We start from the raw sequence: 20472 nt of genomic DNA, 5'->3' as shown, positions 1-20472 counted from the left end.
TTGCTTTTAACCACAAGCAATAGAGTGCGAACGTAATTATTTTTAAAATACAAATTGAATAACATACAAAGTAGTCATAATTTCTACTTCTACAATTACTAATGTTTAGTTATACTTACTATAACCAATTTACCACACACTACCTATTATGTAGAAATATGTTCAGTTTACCGATGTTTTTCTAACAGGAGTGTCCTATGGATGAATGCCTGATTAGTAAGCTACAGTCCACACACTGTCTGAACTCAGATCAGCAGGCTTTCTTCTACTAACCTAGATGATTTATTAGTAGAAAGGTCATAAGTGCGAATTCCGGAGCTGCCGACTGCCTAGCGGGGCTCGGGCTCGAAAACCTGGAGTAGGAACAGGGTGGTTTTTAGTTAGTACGAGTCTGATACTCTCACCTTTTCCTAAACGGGAGAAGTCATAAGATGATGAAAAGGGCATTCAATAGGGGTGTGATCAAACCAGTCTTCTGGCTCGATAGTCCCACTTGTAACCAATCGACCTACTAAGCAATCATTAACACATCCTCTTTTTTATTTCAGTAGGTAAGAAAAGTGACTAGTAATTTACATTAAAAACTGATCAATAAATGATCCTTGTTCTATGTGTTGTGACATATTCTTGTGTTAGAATGCGTAGCAGTTCGGAATGGCGTTCTATCGGATTTACATTAATACATGAAAATAGTTGTGCTTCTTTAATATTAAGGATGTGTTTTGTGTGTATCAGCTGTTTCGGTGGTGTCCTGCGTTTGTATCTGTGTAAATGGAAGTGCGAAGTAGTCATGTAGGAATAGATATTTTATATTACAAATAAAAGCCACATAATAATTTCTTAATATTTATTTTCTATGCAACATAAAAAAATATTCATCATAGTTACAATAAATTACAGTTACTTAATGCAAACTAAAATGTAATTTACGATAATTCGTGAACAGAATCATACGGGTCAGATCAGAAATTTTACACAAGTCTTTACCTACACTTTTGTCATGATTTAAACATTTTTTAAATATAATAAATGCAAACTATTATCTAATCAACAAAATAGTCCAATATAGATAAAAAGCTTGCTTAGCAAATATAGTTAAACTGTTAGAGATGCTTTAATTTTTCCATTTAGTATGTATTATAACAATGGCGAGGCGTCTGGCGCCTTCAATAAACTGACGAGGTCTCGACAATGGTAAAACTAAGCATCGACAACATTATAGATAACACTGAATGTACCTCACAACAATTACAATCTACCAGTTCGTGTTTAGCGAATACTCCAGCTATTACTAAACATGGTCTTAGACAAAAATATTGAAAGCATGATCTTAATAATAATATTGTTCCGTACAACAGGAAAACAAGTCATCGTCACAAGGGTGTTTATAAAAGTGATTGAATACTATGAACACAGTTTTCTCTCGCGCTTGGTGGGGGACTACGATGCTTTCAATATATTCGGCTTCTACATTATTTCTATTACAATTCAATAAATTATGATTATCTTCAAAATGTTTCAGAAGTTCGTTACACTTGCGACCGAATAAAGGTACACAATTACAATTTCACTGCTAACATCAACTATTTTAGTACGGCGATGTACGATAGTAATGAGGGACTATTGTTACAACGCACGGTAAGTATTGTGACACTAAGTAAATGCAGACATTGTGCTGACAACTCGAATGTGGTACAATGAAAATCACATTTTCATTCAAAAATTTCACGTAAGGCAAGGTCTTTACTAGGTACGTGTAAAACATAATGAACACAGTGTAATTTAGTAGGGAAGGCAGTGAGAACATCCACCGTATACCGGTGGCTAACAATCTAATATCAAAATTTGTATTTTGAACCGTAACAAGATATTTTTAAGACAAAGAATTTTCAATCGTTAACTGGTATAAAAAGCGACAAAAACAGACGCGAATAGAACAAGGCTCCTACTATAATCAATTAATATTAATAGATATATATTAAATTCTTACTAGACAATAGACATGATAAAGACTCCTTAACAAATAACTTAAAGGGGTTACAATAACAGTGCCATCAAATATAAATATGCAATGTATAAGGTACCATTAGTTACAGTATAAGCTCTAAATGAGAACGATCAAAATGTTGGCATTCGAACATGTTACCTTGTCAAACTATACATAATAACGAGAGAAAATAAATATATGGGAGGCTCTAATATTTAATTTAAATAATTAATAAATTACGTTGCTAGTCTCAGCGGCGGTCTAGTTTTATAAACATTGTTCAGATTACATCTGACCGGCGCGGTAACGAGACTTGTAAATAAACCGATTTGAAAAATCAACATGGTTAGACCGTCTGGAATGTACTCAATTAAGACCCGACACCTTTCAGGCGGATAAATAAGTATACACAAATAAATAAAATTATAATAAAATAAATCGACGGTTCACAGTGCACGCCGCACTCGACACGCCAGTGTACGAATAAACCGGATACAATAGGTACAGATAAGGCAAAGAATAAAATATACATGTACAGATGCAGTAAGCGAACGCGTTAGCTACCTAACATTAGTTAACACGAATCCCTAGCCTTAATCTAGACACGATACAATTGAGATATTGTCGCGCGGCCGCGAGACCACGGCTGCCAGCGATACTTCTCTTACTTTTTGGCGTTATGCAACACTGGTCGCAAGTACAGCTGTGGTCTCGAGCCCGCGCTCGTCCAAAATCAGAAACATTAACTTGGGCATAACTTCAATGTGATCGGTGCAAAACTTCAATAAAGTCAAATATTGAAAAATTCAAATACGAAAAAAGCCTATAAAGAGGACTTATTACTACGTAAGAGAGACATTTTACTGACGGGTCGCCCCGTACTAAATTCATTCGAGATTGCGAGATGTACCGTAGTGGATGGTCACGGAAAACTTGTCTGAATGACAAAAACTCTATACAATAAACGTTACCGGCTCCGTCGATACCAATGTACCGAGGAGCCGTTACACAAACATCCAAGTGTTGAGGGACAAATTGAGATTTTGTAACTCCTAATAACCGAGATTCTTTCCGAATATCATTACGCCTACTATGTTACAGTCAGACATGTCAGCACACAACACGCACACTTCAAGCGGCTTTTATACAAGTTGATAATATTGACCATCTACATCTATATGTGTTACACAAGTGATATTAGTAGGGTGAGCTGAATGGGTGATTAGAACTACGTCTCTGACGATTCTCCACTGGACTCCATCTGAAGCCATCTTTCAATACTAGCTTTGTTACAACTTGAATAACGTTCTACTAGCAAATATATACTCATTCAAAGACCACAATGCGTTTTAGTTGCGTGAACTGACACCAAAGGTGGGATTAAGTGACGTAAAGGGGAAGGGGGAGGACAGGGAACCACCGACGCGACGTCTCCGCTAACAGAGATCACAACACCGAACCACGCCTCTCTTTAACTCTGCAAAGCACCACAATATGCCCCGGTGGTCAAACTGCGCAATTATATAAAAATATCTTTTTTCTTAATAAAATATAGATTTTTTAGATACTCAAATGTCGTTACCATTACGTGCGCGTTTAAAAAGTTTGCAGCTACACTTATTTACAAGAGAATAATAAGTTTTAGAGAAGAACAACGCAAAGAAGAGTTCTTAATGTTTAACTAAAATATTAAATAGATTTCCTAAGTGCAGCTGCAACATTGTACCGCTCAGTAATTGGTAACGACATCAATTAATTGAACAAGCTTGGTCAACGCTTAAATGTACGTACATTTTAGAATGACGAAGATATATTGAATTTTATAACAGTCATACGTTCGATTCGTAAAATAAAAATCTTTATGGTCCATAGCGTGTTACAAAGAGCGATTAGAAAGATATGCATTTGATATAAAAATAATCGATATACGAATTTGGCTTGCGAACTGACCATTGGCTGTACATCGCGTATACTTCGACCCGACGTTTGTTGTCCAAACCTTATATCCTTACTTACAATAATTCCCTACGCCAATACTACGAAGCCAGTAAGTCCGCAACGAGCGCACATGACCACCGGAGTCCAGAGCTAATTACCTTATTTTCTGTGACAAAAATAGCTTTTCTTATCTCAAGTCTTGACCAGCTACCGTATGGTTAACTACACGTAATTGATATCGAGCCGTAACATCGCCTACTTACTAACACAAGCCGAGTATCTCGACGTTCAGGTTTTGGAACGCGGCTATCGTTGTACCTCCTTAAATATCAGGTATTCTATCCTTTAACAATATCAACTTGCAATCGGTGACGGTGATGGGGAATTAATGAGAATCTGAGAAAAGTTTAAAAGGTTTTTATAAATGTTTGAGATTGCTCCCAAAACCTGAACGCCAGTGCCAGTTTGACTATTTCTCATTACTTAAAATCAGTCTCATAAATAACGAAATGTTCAACAGACTTAGAGACGATCTCTACGATCTCAGGGAGCATAGTCAATAAAACCGTATAGCCTTGTGTATGGACACTAACAGCCGGCCGAAACAGAATAGTAGGCTTCGTTATCAGCTTACACTAATGCTTACACCCTAATAAATTTCAACTAAATACAGTCACTGTCAATTGCTGCCTTCTGGTCACCGATGTGAAGCTTTGGAAAATAGATGTCAACTCGCGAGACGTAACGAGACACTGAGAAATCTATACCGAAGTTCTCGATATCACTTTCAAAATTGGATAAAGGCACAGATGTTTTTCCCGCTCTACAGAATGTTCATAATTGACCGCTTCCTTTACATCGCGCGAGGTACATCTATTTTCGACCATCCAACACTTGTAAATGGCAGTGCAGTGTCAGAACATCTCCGCGTCTTACAAATAGCTATGAAGCTTATAGTATCGATGGTCGTAGCTGTCGAAAAATCGAATTTCATCCGAGTCATAGAATGACGTCGTGAAATGTAAAAAGTATAAAATACAAGATAATATTGCGAAACTTAAATCAAGGTGACGACTGGTGACGCGATATATTTCCCACTGGGCACTGGTGAGGCAGGCCGGCCTGGGTACCTGGCGGTAGTTACAGTACCTACGTGTTGGAGTTACACGTAGGTGGGCGGCTGCGGCGCCGGCGGCGGCGGCAGCACGCGCGCGCCCGGCACGTACTGACCGATGAACGAACCGTCCTCCGTGAACCGACCTGCCACACGACAATTACACATTAGCAACATCATCTATACAAGGTAACAAGGAGTAAAAAACATGGATTTGATGGTATAAAAATCTTAAAATTCATCACTTAAATATATACTATATTTTTTTATAAACGTCCAGTATGATCGATCAGAAATAATGTCTGTCTGGTAAAATATGCTAGGTCGACTTAAACTGAAAGCTTGTGTAAATCAAACTTAATTTATCATAGTTTAAAGTAAAACAGACACGTTATTAGATGTAACATCAATGAAATAAAATAACAACATGTGTATGTTGCATAAAATTAGCATAAAAACATAGCAAAATAAAATATAAAAAAGCAAAAATTAAAATCATACCTTACAAAACGAAATAAAAACGGCGCTCGTGCAGGCAAAGAAAAAGAGGAGAGGGACGGAATGAAGGAATAATATAAACATCAAAACAAATACAAAACTTATAACAAAGCACGCTAATAAACATTTAAGTAGGAAATATTCACTCCAAATAATATCATTTGTTTTCTTTACAACCTAATATTACTTACATACAAATTATTCTGTACTTATAACCTAACCTAAGCTGCGAACGTTACTTGCGAAGGGTGACGGAATACTCAGTGACAAAGCCTTTATTTAAAACTATTTCTGAAATAGTGCAATAAAGACTGGACGCCCATGTTTCAATATAACTACTTTCATACACAAAACTAATTTTACTTTTGTAGTACATAAAAATGTATCTAAAATGACAGAATACTGCCCAGATCAATCAATAAAAAAGATTCACAACGATATTCACAGATCGAAAATTGTTTGAAGAAAATTTTGGCGGGCGACTTCACCTTCCAATGTCAAATATTGACCAATCAGATCGAAGAACAAAAAATTTTGCCTAACGCGATTGGCTGCCAGTACCGGACTGTTTTATGTTGCATTAAAATGTGATGCAATGGCACTACGTTACATTCAAGCGTACAAGAACGTAGCTATACTTGGAGCGCTTTTTCAAAGGCTTTTGAGTTTTGAGCTTTGTGTTTACTGAGATAGACTACATTTTTTATTGTTCTACAAGAGAAAATTTCTATAATTAAAATGCATTGATGACCCTAATGGACGAGAGTCCACATTTAAACATTTTGTCTAATATTAGACGGACTTATATTCTACAATCCTACTTAATATCGTTATCTCAGTAAACACAAGTCGTTTTTATAAGAGTGCAAGGTTTGGGGGAAGGGGTATGGGGTTTAGACGAGAGTGGCGAAGGCCTGCGAAGCGGAATCAGTCTGTCCGGTGGTCGGGGGCCGTCGTTTGCGGCCGTACTGTCCGATGAAAGATCCGTCCTCGTTCATACCCGCTGCAAAGGTCACATGCTTTATGCTCACAGCCAACGACACACATGCTCCACGTAATGGGGGAAACAAAAATTACTGACCAAAAAGTATCAAATCACACAATAATGTAACACTGTTTGATCAGTTCAACAACAAAAAAAAGCTAACATGCAAACAAAGTAAAAACTTAAAGAATCCGTGCAAATAAGGACACAGAAGAGCCTTAAAAATTGGCATTAACAAAAAAACTCTACTTTCACAACAAGCTTAATTAATGAGCTCTAAAAAAATTATAATCAATGCAAAAAATTACAAATAAGAAATACGTCAATGGTATTTCCTTTCGCAGCTCTATTTGCAGATACGTATATAACTATGTATTATACATACCAGTCTCGCCTTCTCCGTACTCAGCCATAGAGTCGGTGTCGCTCTCTGGGCCAGGCTTCGTGCCGCTACTCATCGAGTGACGAGACTTGTTGTCAAGACTGGAATGGAGAAAAATATGACTTTAATTGAAGATTAAAATTGAAGGTATAGAGATATAATGGTCTTTATAAGCTTAAAGGATCTATGTGATTGATTTTACCAGTAACTCTATATAATATGCCTTCGCAGGAGTAAAATATTTATTGGGTTTCGAGGGTCAGAGTTGGAAAAATAAACCTTTAGAAAATAAGAAATGTGATGTTTTATCATAGATAGTGTCGTAGTTATTTCTCATGTAATGAATTAGTTTTCCCAGGCAAGTATACGTACGGGTGCGTGTACTCGTGGAAGCCGCCCTCGGCGTAGTCCCTGCGGCCGTGCGCCAGCTCGCGGTCGTGCACGTCGTACTTGCCGCCGCGGTTGCGCCGCACCACGCACACCAACACTAGCACCAGCAGCAGGAACGCCAGCGCCAGCATCACGCCGATGAACCAGCCCGCAGACGCCGTCTTGTCCTCGCCCGGCTCCACTATGGGCCCGTCTGGAAACAAACACACGAGCATTTTATTTTATTGTCTTACCTTCATTGCAAACGTCCAACGATTAAGATTGAAATATAGTATTGTAAGAAAATAACTATGTCTGTTACTCACCAATAGTGGTATCGACATCCTTAATCTCACTGGAGCTAAAGTATTCTCCGTCGTGCGCCGTGAGTTTGACCTCGTACACCTGTCCGGGCTCCAGCCCCGTCAGGATCACGTAGTCATCGTCCGTCACCTCGTTAGTCTTCGACCAGTCAGGGTGACCCTTCAGCTTGTACCACGCGACGAAGTGAGTACCCGCGTGTCCATCCAATGACGGGATCCAACGGACCAGGATATGAGCAGTTCCCTCTTTAGCCGGCAATGTACTCGTCTCAAACACTGGGATATCAGGCTTAGCAGTCACCACGGACTTGGTCGTTTGTTCCACATAATACTTGTCTCCTTCACCAGCCTTAGTCTTAGCTCTGATCTCAATGCGGTATTTCGTGTTGGGTTCCAGACCAGCCAACTTTGCGCGGTCGAATTTAGGATCGATCTCCTTCTTCCTTTCTTGGATGGGTCCCAAAGATGTTCCAGTAACCTTCTGGTAGTAGATTTTATAGCCAGTGAGGACTCCGTTCTCGTCAACGGGTTTGTCCCACTTCAGGAGCATAGCTGAGGAACCAATGGGGTAAACTTCGAATGATTTGACGGTACCAGGCTTGCCTTCAGGAGTGTGGAAGCTGAGAGTATCACTGGGAGGTCCGTTAAAACGGCCGTTGTATACCAAGATTCGAGCATTGTTCTTCTTGTACGGTTTGAATTTGCTGACTAGAGCACTGGAAGCGTCAGCCTTGACTAAGATTTCTTTGAGCTTTTCCTCTTCGCCATCGACCCAGGTTTGGATTTTGTAACCCTTGAAGTGTCCGCGTACGGACTCTGGTGGGACTGGGTTCCAGTTGAGTAGTGCGGTGGTGCCGGTGGTGACTTGTACGAGCGTGAAGTTCTGCGGAGCCTGCATCGGGATGTCTTCACCGGACCAGCCGATGACTTCCACGGGCGTCACGTTCGATGTACCTTTGTAGTTCACTGCGGTAACCTAAAACCATTTATAAAATGGTTAGTTGTTGGAAACCATTTTCTATGATAGTATCAAAAATCAAATGAGCAGGTTTTAATTATATTATTACCTTGACTTTGTAGGGTACGAAGGTGGGTGTATTGAGTACGGTGTATTCAGTTTGTTGCCAGTCGCGCACTTGTTCCTCGACCCAGGGTTGGCCGGTGATGTTGCGGCGCCAAGTCACCAAGTAGTAGAAGCCGGGACCATTGTGCTCGATTTGAGGCATTTTCTAAAAGGAAACAAGGTATTATTAGTCTGAAATGAACTTTAAAAGAAATGTTTAAAATACGAATTTCGTTTTTAGATTAGATAGGTGTAATCTTTATTGATGACTATAAGTGTGTTTACTAACCGACCAAGAGATGACCATATTAGTAGGGTCTGAGCCCTCTCCCACGACATTGTCGGGGTTCTTGTAGGGAACGTCGGGTTGTGTAGTACAAACATCGGAATGCGATGACGGGGTTGACGGTCCGATCTTGTTCCACGCGCTCACTCTGGAATATAAAACATACACATATTTTATTTGTAGACATTGACATTAGCATTAGTGTACTATAGAATTGCTTGAAAAATTATAATTCATGTGTAAGTATTTATCAGAAGCAAAGTAATTTTCGATTTTAATTACAGGCACTTAAAAGCTATAAATGTATGTGCTATGTGCATGAAAAATACCTGAACGTGTAATTAGCCCAAGGACTAAGCTGGACGGTCCAAGACGTATCAATAGCTGGTACATTATCACTGGCCATGTCCCACGTGTCGGGTGTGAAGGTAGTGTTGTATTGTATGGAGTAGCGCAGGACGGGCGCGCGGTTGTCTCCCATGGAGTGCCAGCGGAGAGTGGCCGTCTTCTCGTGACATTCAATTCCGTCTAACGCGGGAGGGTTTGGCTTGTCTGGAAGGAAAAATATTCATGAATTTCAAAGAATAAACAATTAAGTATATTTATTTTCGACAACATACAAGTCAAACGTTCAGTTGATCGTCTCAAACATCGATGAAGAGATATTTGGGAACAAACCTTCGTAAGCTTCAAAATGTTAGAAACCGCGAAGGTCAAGACACATTTAGCGGCTTTTCAAGTTTGATATTATTAAGTGTTCCAAAAAGTGTCATGTCTCTGTTTAACCAGATTAAAACTTAGTAGGTAACGTTTTAAATAAACGCTTATTTATAGTCTTTTGCAAATAGGGATTATATTTCTAATCCTTACTAACTAAACGACGGGGCCAAGTAAAATTGTTGCGGTTGAAATCAGAGCCAGGTAAACTTCTAAGACAGGAATTACAAGCAAAAGTTTAGAAGCCAGTAGCTTACAAGTTTGGAAACCACAACAGTTGGCAGTAAGTCTAAACTTGCTGTTTTCAACTCTAAATTAAACGTAATAAGTTTCATTATACATTATACTTGTTAGAGCGATCATAACCGAGTTAGTTCTGGCAAACTGCCGAATAGTTCAGAGGTTTCGGAACAGTGGAGTCCAGGTTACGACACGTCGTAAAGTTTAGTTTGTCCGAGTTACGTCATTATTATATTGTAAGAATTTCCCTGGAGATCGAAAACGTTTGTTGTAGGAATACATCGAGGAGAATAAATTGGTAATTCCGGAAGTTGTTTTATTTTTATGTTTCTTTTAATTGCATATACAGGTGACATAATTTCATTCTTGCAATGATATTGGCTTGCGACAACTTGCTTATGCTACAAAATTTATTGTTTAGAAGTTTGGTATTTTCAGTGTTGTTTATAGCACTGAACCTAAGAGAAATACCAAGTTATTTATAAATATTGAGACATTAGAATAAACATAAATCCTTACAACTTACCTTGCACAGTAAGAGTAGCCTGCGCCCTGGCCTCATCAATGGCAGTCTTGGCAATACAGGTATACTCTCCAGAGTCCAGCTCAGTGGTGTCAGAGATGAGGAGAGAATAGTCATTGGTCATGCGGAACCGGGGCTGGTTCTCAAAGTCTATCTGCTGTCCGTCGTTGAGCCAGATGATCTGCAGCTTGAGGGAGTCGTCAGCGTTCGCGTTACAGCGGAACGTGGCTGAAGAACCGGCCGCTACCTCGTAATGTTCTGGCTTGTCCGTGATCACTGTGCGCTCTGCGGGAAGGGTTTGGTATAAGATTAGTATAAGGTTGTTGTGATGTTGGTAACTGTAGGTGCTTAAAGCATCATTTGATAATTATAATACACTAGCTACTTCCGCGCGGTTTCACCCGCTCTACTCGGTTCCTATTGATCGTAGCGTGATGATTTATAGCCTATAACCTTCCTCGATAAATGCGCTATCCAACACAAAAAGAATTATTCAAATCGGACCAGTAGTTCCTGAGATTAGCGTGTTCAAACAAACAAACAAGTATAGATAAAAACTTACTCTTAACATCGAGGGACCCGTAAGCTGACTTCTCTCCGAACTTATTCTTCGCATAACACTGGTACGTCCCCACGTCCGTGTAGGACACGTCACGGATCACCAGGTCGCCGTCAGGAGTTATATTGTATCTAGGAAAAACGGAAAATTAATTAATGTTTTTCCTTATTAGTATAGTTTTAGATAACGTCACAACGGATATTCATCCGTTAGAGGTTTTGATTAAACGTCTACGTATTAATAGACACGTAAGATAATCTTCTGACGCATATTTATAACCGAATTACATTGTTATTTCTTCCTGACTGCAACTTCAGACACCTTATTATTAGAGCAAGTATTTTACATTCAATTGAACTAAGCAAGCAAGTTTCAGAACCCCTGGGGATTAAATCCTAAGAAGCACGTAGTCAATCAAATCAACCAACAATACAAAACATTTCAACTATAAAAGAACTATTTTTATCAAGTTCAACGCAAAAGAAATAATCTATAAAAAGCCGAATAAATACAATACTGACAAAAACAAATATACAGACTTCGCTAAAACACCGACATGACCTTTAACAAACGATCCCCTATTTATAAATAAATCTACGAATCTGGACATTTATTTACAGATTAACCTCTGCCCTTAAGGTCCACAATTGAACTACTTTTTTAACAAGATTAAGAGAAAACTTGGAAGCAATCACTCTTATTGGTTATCGATCAGAAGTTGTATAGGAAACCTATTTACTAACGCTTCAAGGAATAAAGTTATTTGATCGATCTGTTCTATGAGTGATGATATTAGTGATTCAATGAGCTGAACTGTTTTCATTATACACATCATGGAGTAAAAGAAAGGATAATTCCAGTCGTGTGGAAAACTCTTTGCTGAGCTAGAAGTCGACAACACAAAACTATCACAAAAATGTATGGATTTTGTAAAAAGTAAATAGAAATCGGAGAGTATTTGGCGTTCCATTGTCTCTGCCTACCCCCATGGGAGACAGGCGTGAGGTTATGTATGTATGTATGTAAATCGGAAAGTACTGTTTCCTAAAGTGTTCATATAACCAGGGCCTATTTACGAGAACTTAATCGAAATATCAAATAACCTTTTTGGCGCTACCATTTATTATTGTTATATTTCTGTTATAAGTGTTCTCGAAGCAAAATAAATACATATCCTTCTTTCCTTTCGTAAACCCTTTTCATGGAAAAGGGGGAGGAGAAATCCGATAATATATTATTGAGCGAGCACGTTGGGGACGTAGGTACCATATTCTTGCGAGCTCTAATCCTGTGTTTGTGCAGTGTGAGAAACCGAGCAACGGGTGCGAGCAATTGTGTCGCGGAAACAGGAATATGCAAGGCTGATTTGAATCTTAGTATGTTGTGAATGTGATGTTTAGAAGATTGGTAGACCGGACATTTTGTCAAAGTCAAAGTCAAAGCATTTATTTCAATTAATCCTAAATAAGGCACTTTTGAAACGTCAAATTGAATTGTCCGTCAGTCTGTTTGTCACCGGACATTTTGCTTTCTTTCTTAGTAGTTTGGATCGTAAATACGACGAATAACTGCCGTTAGTGCAGTCAACTTGAAGGTGAATTAAGACGACACCAGCTGGTTTATTAACCAGCTTTGTTATTGCAAAGACTAACGATATAATTTGGAGATGTTTTGTTTATAGTATCCATAAAAACAACCTTAAATGAATACTCACTTTCCACCAGTGACGTCAACATCATCCTTCATCCATTTGACGATGGGTTTCGGCGCTCCGAACACTCTGCACTTAAGCACAGCCTCGGAACCGTCCACCCGGGTGAGATTCTCTGGGCCTTCCGTGATTTCTGGCGGGATTGCTGTACAGACACACAAACAGATATTAATTATCAATTTGTCAGAACACTTCATTTATTGACCGCTCGGTTGTTGCACTGGCTAGATGTCTGACTGGTGTACAACGTGTCGCGGGGTCGATTCTCGCACAATATGATCCACAAGTTATTATTCTGGGTCTGGAGGTAAGATACAAGAGAAAAACATAGTGCAGGGAAACGTTTGAAAAAATATAAGTAAAACATTGAAAGCAAAATCTCGTCTGTTTATTAAACAACACCTTTAAATATCCCTTTTTCAGTGTTCCACGTAAAGAGTAGCAATAACATCTTAATAATAGAGAGTAAATGGTCCCAAATGAAGGGAACTGAAGCTCCGTTTAAAGAAAATCATTACATTTACAGCAAATAAGAGACCTCTAAAGGATCAATTACAATTCAGCGAAGGTTCTAATTTTCCTCGATTCTATCGCAGGGAAACTTGAAGATCCCTCTTTTGATTAATTAGTCACGTTTTGTCCCCCGTTTTCATGCTATTAGTCACCATTTCTGATATCAAGATCTATTCAAATACTCCGACGAATTATGTTTTCGCAGTCTAAATATTATACTGTAGGTACTTTTGCTAAAAACACTCTTGTTTACCACAACGTGGACTAACAAACAGGCACATTTATAACAATATACAAGATGCTAAGTGCATAATAATATCCGTGGGCAATATTTCTCGTGGATGGCGGGTGGGCGTGTGAATGTGTGCCGCGAGTCGCGAGGATGTGTCCAATAGATGACTACTAGAGACAATTTCTTTATACACATGAATTCACAAATTGCGGCCCCAGACTGTATTATTTGGGGCTCTTCTTGAATAGCTAAGTATGTCATGTCGTACGCTTGCTCGGTCAGACATCAAACGTTTTACTAGACGTCAACGAGATACTTTACGTAGAAAACAGATATAAATCATATTTATTACGTAATAATTTATGTTCAAAGAAAATTACATCGATATTCACCGATTCAAATACGCCGAAGTAATCAGGATCGGGTGTACTTATAAGAAATTATTTTTCGAACGTTTTATTTGATACTCGTTCAAATAGCCGGCAATAAAATGGGGAAAACGGTAAATAATATTAGAGGGCGCAATATTATGAAAAGGGCCAATCAAAGTGAGTGAGGAACGAGGACACAAATTACCATCAGCCAATATTGTACGTTACGTTAAATATTGTATTACGAGAATACGGGAATAAATCCAGTTATTTTTGTATTCCCAAATCGTTCGTTCCTGTAGGATTTATATGGATGTTGATTTGTTATGGTAACCGCATTAAGGCGATTGTGAAAACAGATGCGTTTGTTTTATAATTTCTAAAAATACATGTGATTCTCTTCCTGAGTGTTGAAATGGAATGCAAAACAATATTTGTACAAACATTGGCATCGCACCTTTTTAGCTGCAATCGTATAACACAAACATTGGAAACAGCGTTGGCTTTGTCTGTTATCAGAATGGGTACTGCCGGTACTACCGGTAGTGACATAACGCAGTATTCCTCGTACTTTGCAACTGTCCATCTTAATCTCACAATATACTTCCTACTTGGCCCTCTTTAGTCGTTTTATTCATTCTATTAAGAGTTTGGTTTAACGAAGACGTATGTTCCTGCCTTGCTTAGCAACGTTGTAATATAAAATCACGAATAAGTACTTTTTAATAGAAACTCCCTGATCCTGTGATTAAGGGAAATTGAATTTGGGGTGGGGATCGTATATCGGATATGAGATCGATTTATTATTGAAATAAAATATCAGTACCTTTTCCAAAAAGGAATATAAATGTTTTCTTAACAAACAATGACTACATGGTTGTAAATTGCTTCTCCGTTTACACATGTCGAAAGATTCCCAGAGGTCGCTCGCAAACTTATGAGAATGTTTTCGCAAACATACAAACACACTGCATTTCCAATAAAATAAAATATGATCGAACGGCATATCTTTATCGAGGAATTACTTAATTTAATAGACCGATAGAATACATTATGAGGGGGATCAAGGGCGGACAATACGACGTAAAAGGAATTTCCGATGTCACAGGGATCTGTATTCATTATTGTGGATTTTGGGGTTGACTCACAGCCACAGACACAATAGGTTATTGAACTCGGCTGGAGGAAAAAAAATCGGATATTAATCCACACCCGCTGACGCACCCATCTTTGTATTACAGGGGTTAAATTCAAATGTTCACAGGTAAATTGGGGTGCTACTGTAATTTACTATACCATATTGCGCGAGAATGGGTATGAGATAACGATCGCGATAAGGACTGAAAAGAGATTGCTCTTTTACCGTTGCTTTACATTTTTTACGTGTGTCGAACAGATTTTTTCGCCTATTGTTACTTGTGAGCAGCTGTTCCTACATGCAGTTGTTTATACGGATCAAAAGATGAGCGGATTTCCTAGTGCGATATATGAAATTCGATTACCATTAAATCCCTGATCTAAACATGTTCCCATTTTCTCAATTAGCCACGGGCGCTTTCAACATTATCCGCTCGTTAATTTTACTATAACGGATTTAATCCCATTTCATCGCAAACAAAACATAACAAATCTTTGACAATAAAGGGAAAAAACAATAAGAACAGTTTATCAAGTAAAACCGAGACATATCTTTTTTCAACCCCTAAAGGGCAGGAGTTACGTCATAAGCTCACGCTATTGAGCAATTAATGGGGTGCAGCTGCACACTACCGTCATAAAAGGTAAAGTAAACTGTACTTCGACTATGGCTGTAAGGAATTTAATCTTAGGTAATGCGGACTTAACATGAAATAACTTTTTGGACATTATAGGACCAGAAGCTCCAGTAAAAAAAAAGATAGAAAAAATGAAGAGATTTTTAATTTGTACAAATGCTAAGGTTTTTCATATTTCAACATTCTATTCAAAGCAATTCTAGGATAATTTATAACCAAATTTTTGCTAGCGAATAGTCCGGTCAAATTAGACATTCGGTGCTACATAAATTCGCAACAAGCTGAATTTCGGTACAATTGTTCAAAACACGATTATAAACAATAGCTGAAAGTTCCCCATCATTCCCGTGTGTGGAAAAAAAGTTATTCAAGTTTAAATGTCAAAAAAATGAGTTTTTCGCGATTTTCAGCAAAACGGTAAGTTTTATCAGAAAAATACCTCAGACTAAAAAAAAATTATCATTAAATTATCTATAAAAAATATATCAATACTTTTTTTTCTCACGAGACACCGTTTCGGAGATATCGCAGTGTAAAACGTTGTAACAGTTGCAATTGTCATAAAATGCACACATTTCCACGCCACCTATGAGGTAGTGTACTTAGCGCGGTTTTTAGGGTTCCGTAGCCAAATAGCAAAAAACGGAACCCTTATAGATTCATCATATCTGTCTGTCCGTCCGTCCGTCCGTATGTCACAGCCATTTATTTCCGAAACTATTGGGTCTACATAGTTGAAACTCTGTAGGTTGATGTATTTCGATAACCGCTATTCGAATTTTGAATAAAAATTCATAAATTTAAAAATTAAAGAGGGCACTCCATACATGGAACTGATACAAAAAATTTTTTTTTTCAGCTAACATATCCGTGATGGGTGTCTATGGATAGGTCTTTAAAAATGACATTAAGGTTCCTAAAACCATTTTTCGTCGAAATCAACCGTTTGAAAGTTAGACGCTTCCAAAGTGGAAAAATGAGTGTCGGGAGGACACTCATTTTTCCACTTTGAAACAATGAATAAAAAAGTATTGATATATTTTTTATAGATAATTTAATGAACTACAATTCTAGTCTGAGGTATTTTTCTGATAAAACTTACCGTTTTGCTAAAAATCGCGAAAAACTCATTTTTTTGACATTTGACCTTGAATATTTTTTTTTCCACACACGGGAATGATGGGGAACTTTCAGCTATTGTTTATAATCGTGTTTTGAACAATTGTACCAAAATTCAGCTTGTTGCGAATTTATGTAATTTCACCCTAATTGTTTGGTCTAATTTGACCGGACTAGAAGACTAGAAGGATTTCAGTAGTCACGTGTTTCTTAGTAAACTATTGCTATATCATAACGATGATACATGTGACAAATCCGTGACATATTTGTAGAGGACCAATTAAGACGTAAGGTCGTACGTGACTTTGCGAAGTTTTCAACGCCCTGCTGATTAATTTCTGTCTCTTGATATTAAATCGCATTAGAGATAAGTTAAGGAGCATCCGAGATAGTGTAGGCGTGTTTTTCATCGATTTGGAAACGTCTGGCGTGTTTACAGACGTGTGGGTTATTTGAAATACAATACCAGGAACGACCATATGGCAGGAAAATGGAGAACATTGGTCATAATATATTTTTGACAGTGTGAATGACACATATTTACAATGTCAACTTTCAAAAGTGGTTGTAAATGCTGTAATAATCGAAATAAATGCTTTGACTTTGGCTAAAGTAATTGCTGACCTTGCAAGAGGTCAATGCTACGATTCTTTCCAATAGTCCGAGAACTTTTCGAGGAAATGCATATTGTATAATGAATTCCGCTTGTCTCATAAAACATTACAAATTGCTTCTTAAAAAGCGAACCTGTAGAACCTGTCCTACATACACACGCCATAAAATAAAAACAGCATGCCTTCTGCAAATCGATCTCACGCAGTTAAATCATTACTGGATCTTTACCGAATGCATTACGATCTGTTGTCGGTAACTAAAGTATCATGCCGTGGTTCCCCGCTAAGAAAATCCCGCCCCTCCTTTTCCGATGACTAAGGACTTTTATCAAATCAGGCACGAAAGCTAGTCTCGACCGATAACATCGATGTAAAAAATATTTTCCTGTTGTTTTTAGCACCCGACTTCTTTGCACGCTTTTTGATCGATGTTCGAAACAAAGGAAATAGAGAGAAGCTCCATTTGAGTTTGAAATGCGACTGGCTGATTTTTGCACAATAAGTTTTATGGCAACAAAATCACAATTGCCAACAGGATGGACTTAACACGGCTATTATGTAGGAACAATTGAAACTGCAGTAATTTCTCTTGACTATGGAGCCGGGTGGTGCACAATGTCAATACTCGGTCGCGGTTGGGTCGAGGCATCCCGGGCTATCTAGGTCATGGCTGGGAGCTGCGTAATCCCGGACCGTGGACCGTGGATCCTACATTTTGTATGCAGTACAGGTATAGTAATTTGTACAGTGGAAGCCGAAGATTTAAATGAACGTTTCAAATATGTGTTGTTTATTTGTACGAGCAACGCGTTAATGAACTAAATTGATGAACTGTGGTCATGTACCGAACATCTGCAGATACATTTTGGAGCGTGACGATAAATTACATTGCTTTGTAAGAGGATTTGAGGATGATAAATGTAAAAATTTAAAATATACGATGAGCCAACTTTCTTCACGATGGGTCAGAAATTGTAAGACTGCTCACCGATGATCTACATACACAAATAGGGCCCTTATCGATAAACGTGCTTTATCTTGCCATTACTTAGTTCGGTGTTAGCCATGGCGGACGTCACGTTTTAGAGAAAAACGGCATACACTGTACTTTCCATTTTAATAAAATAAACAAAACCTCATTGAAAACATTTGTACTGCCAATATATTATGTTTATGTACACGGAACATTACAGTTAATCTGTCGCTCTATCATTGTCACACTATCATTAAAAATAGTGAACAAAAATACAATTTGCGCAAAGCGAATCGCATCACATACCACGTTGAAAATGCATAGAAACTGAAAGTAAATAAAGTCCTACTGCTATGTGTTTAATAATACTCTGATAATATTTAGTATGTAGCTACGTAAATCTAATTAATTAAGCCTTTTTATTAAATTACAGTCGAAGGCGAGTCACGCAACGGAACATAATGTTCAATTGGTTTAAGCTTTCCGTGTTATGGTAACTTTTCATTTCGAATATTACAGTTAGATACGTATTTCTAGACTAATACATTATTACTGGGCTAAATAGCGTCACGGTTGAGAAAATAAAGCACATACTCATCTAATTATTCTGCAAAAAGAAAACAAATTCGCTGAATGTTTTTATTATTCACATTGGACTGGCATTGACCTGTCTGCAAGCAATTTCATCTCAATAATCGTGTCACGTTAACACTTAATAAGAAAGTGGGACTTATAACGACTGCCACCCGACGCATACTCGGGCTCCTTTATCGAGTGTCATCATACTTGAGAGTCGGATGAATGAGACTGCGACCGTGACATCATCATATCAGCTTAGGTAATAATTAAGAAACGTATAACTGTACCAGACCGCTATCTGAGAGAGTCTACTAATTAATATGGCCTTTGAGCGCAATTAAATATTTTGCGCTACACAAATATAAGACTTGGGTGAAGGACATAACGTCCATTAAAGTATATTAAACACAAACTGCTGTGACAGAAAATTATACAGCGGATATCCTTAGCTTTGAAGCTTTTATAAATGTTGTTGCAATTAAAAAGTCCTTTGTGAAACTAGTTTCTGCAGTGTACGGTAAAACGTAAAACTCACTTCAATATAAAAGCAATTTGTAGTTTGCTTTGAGGGAAGGACGATAAACTCCCGCACTATTGAGTTAGGAACCCCAAAACATGGACAGGAAAAGGACCCTAAACAACTATTGCAAATGGGAATCGATTTGGTTCTCCCCTGCTCCGGCCATTCGTGTAACGAATCGATAACGATTTCGCGGTATCGTTATAGCTACACATGCATATGTATACAAAAGTTACAAGTATAGATCCCCACTATAAAGCTGTGGGCTGAACGAATAAATAACGTAACTATTGTGTAACATTCCAAGAAGGAAATACACAAGAAGTTCTTTAACAAACTCCTAGTACAAGGAAAACTTTCAGCTTCATATCCATAATATTTACATTTGCTTAATTCTATAAGAGCAGAAGACTGCGAACTGCGATAAGTACCATAGTTATATCGATAAATAATATTTCAGTACGAGAATCGATCCCCTCCGCATTATATATCGCAGACGAACTGTGACGTCTGAAGAGCAACTTTTTCAAACATAATAAAGATTTATTCCCAGTATTTATGAGTTCATCTAGAAATGACTGGGGCGAATGCCAAGTGGAACAACTATACATGAATAAATCTCGACTATATTTTTTGCTGCGTAAGACTCTATTTGGGTTGTGTGAGTTTTAACAAGTTTATGTACTTAATATTAGGGGCATTATTAATTATGAGTGACAGTTTATGGTGGCTGGAGCTTTGTCGTTTCCTTATAAACTTGTAGAAGACTTGTTACAGAGCAATAAAATTGTGCTCTTTATTGAAGTTGTTTCTTTTGCTGTGTGAAGTGTCAACGGGTCGTTGAAAACTGCAGTCATACATTAAGTTGGCAAGATGAATGTGGCACGCGTGAAACTCCCCAAGTTTCAGAGCTACTGAATGAATTACAGCAGCGAGTGATTTAACTGCTGTTACTACCATACGTTATGAGAATAGTTTAGAGTTATTTAGTATTTTACTAAAATATATCATTGTTTACTACATCATGTATTTGCGTAAGAATATCATAAATCAGCCTGCCTAGTTGTGATACCTTATCTAA

General features: G+C 38.0%; 1 protein-coding gene across 2 annotated transcripts in view; it reads right to left on the bottom strand.

Moving 5' to 3' along the window:
* Positions 1 to 833: 833 nt before the first annotated feature.
* LOC118275568 (neuroglian) overlaps positions 834 to 20472 on the bottom strand; it is a 36656-nt gene continuing 17017 nt past the window's right edge. The window contains exons 7-16 of one of the 2 annotated variants that reach the window (XM_050698608.1): positions 12699 to 12840; positions 10988 to 11115; positions 10429 to 10710; positions 9275 to 9497; positions 8949 to 9093; positions 8664 to 8825; positions 7600 to 8572; positions 7277 to 7487; positions 6908 to 7005; positions 834 to 5185 (exon numbers count right to left, since the gene is read on the bottom strand). In XM_050698608.1, coding sequence (XP_050554565.1) covers positions 5088 to 5185; positions 6908 to 7005; positions 7277 to 7487; positions 7600 to 8572; positions 8664 to 8825; positions 8949 to 9093; positions 9275 to 9497; positions 10429 to 10710; positions 10988 to 11115; positions 12699 to 12840 — 2462 coding nt within the window. In that variant the 3' untranslated portion in view covers positions 834 to 5087. Of the gene's footprint in view, positions 5186 to 5541; positions 6541 to 6907; positions 7006 to 7276; positions 7488 to 7599; positions 8573 to 8663; positions 8826 to 8948; positions 9094 to 9274; positions 9498 to 10428; positions 10711 to 10987; positions 11116 to 12698; positions 12841 to 20472 lie in introns of those variants that run through there. The other variant, XM_050698607.1, reaches the window with a different exon arrangement.

Source organism: Spodoptera frugiperda, chromosome 15 (genome assembly GCF_023101765.2).
Source record: "Spodoptera frugiperda isolate SF20-4 chromosome 15, AGI-APGP_CSIRO_Sfru_2.0, whole genome shotgun sequence".
NCBI classification, from domain to species: domain Eukaryota; kingdom Metazoa; phylum Arthropoda; class Insecta; order Lepidoptera; family Noctuidae; genus Spodoptera; species Spodoptera frugiperda.
This window is presented reverse-complemented; position numbering and strand designations above follow the sequence as displayed.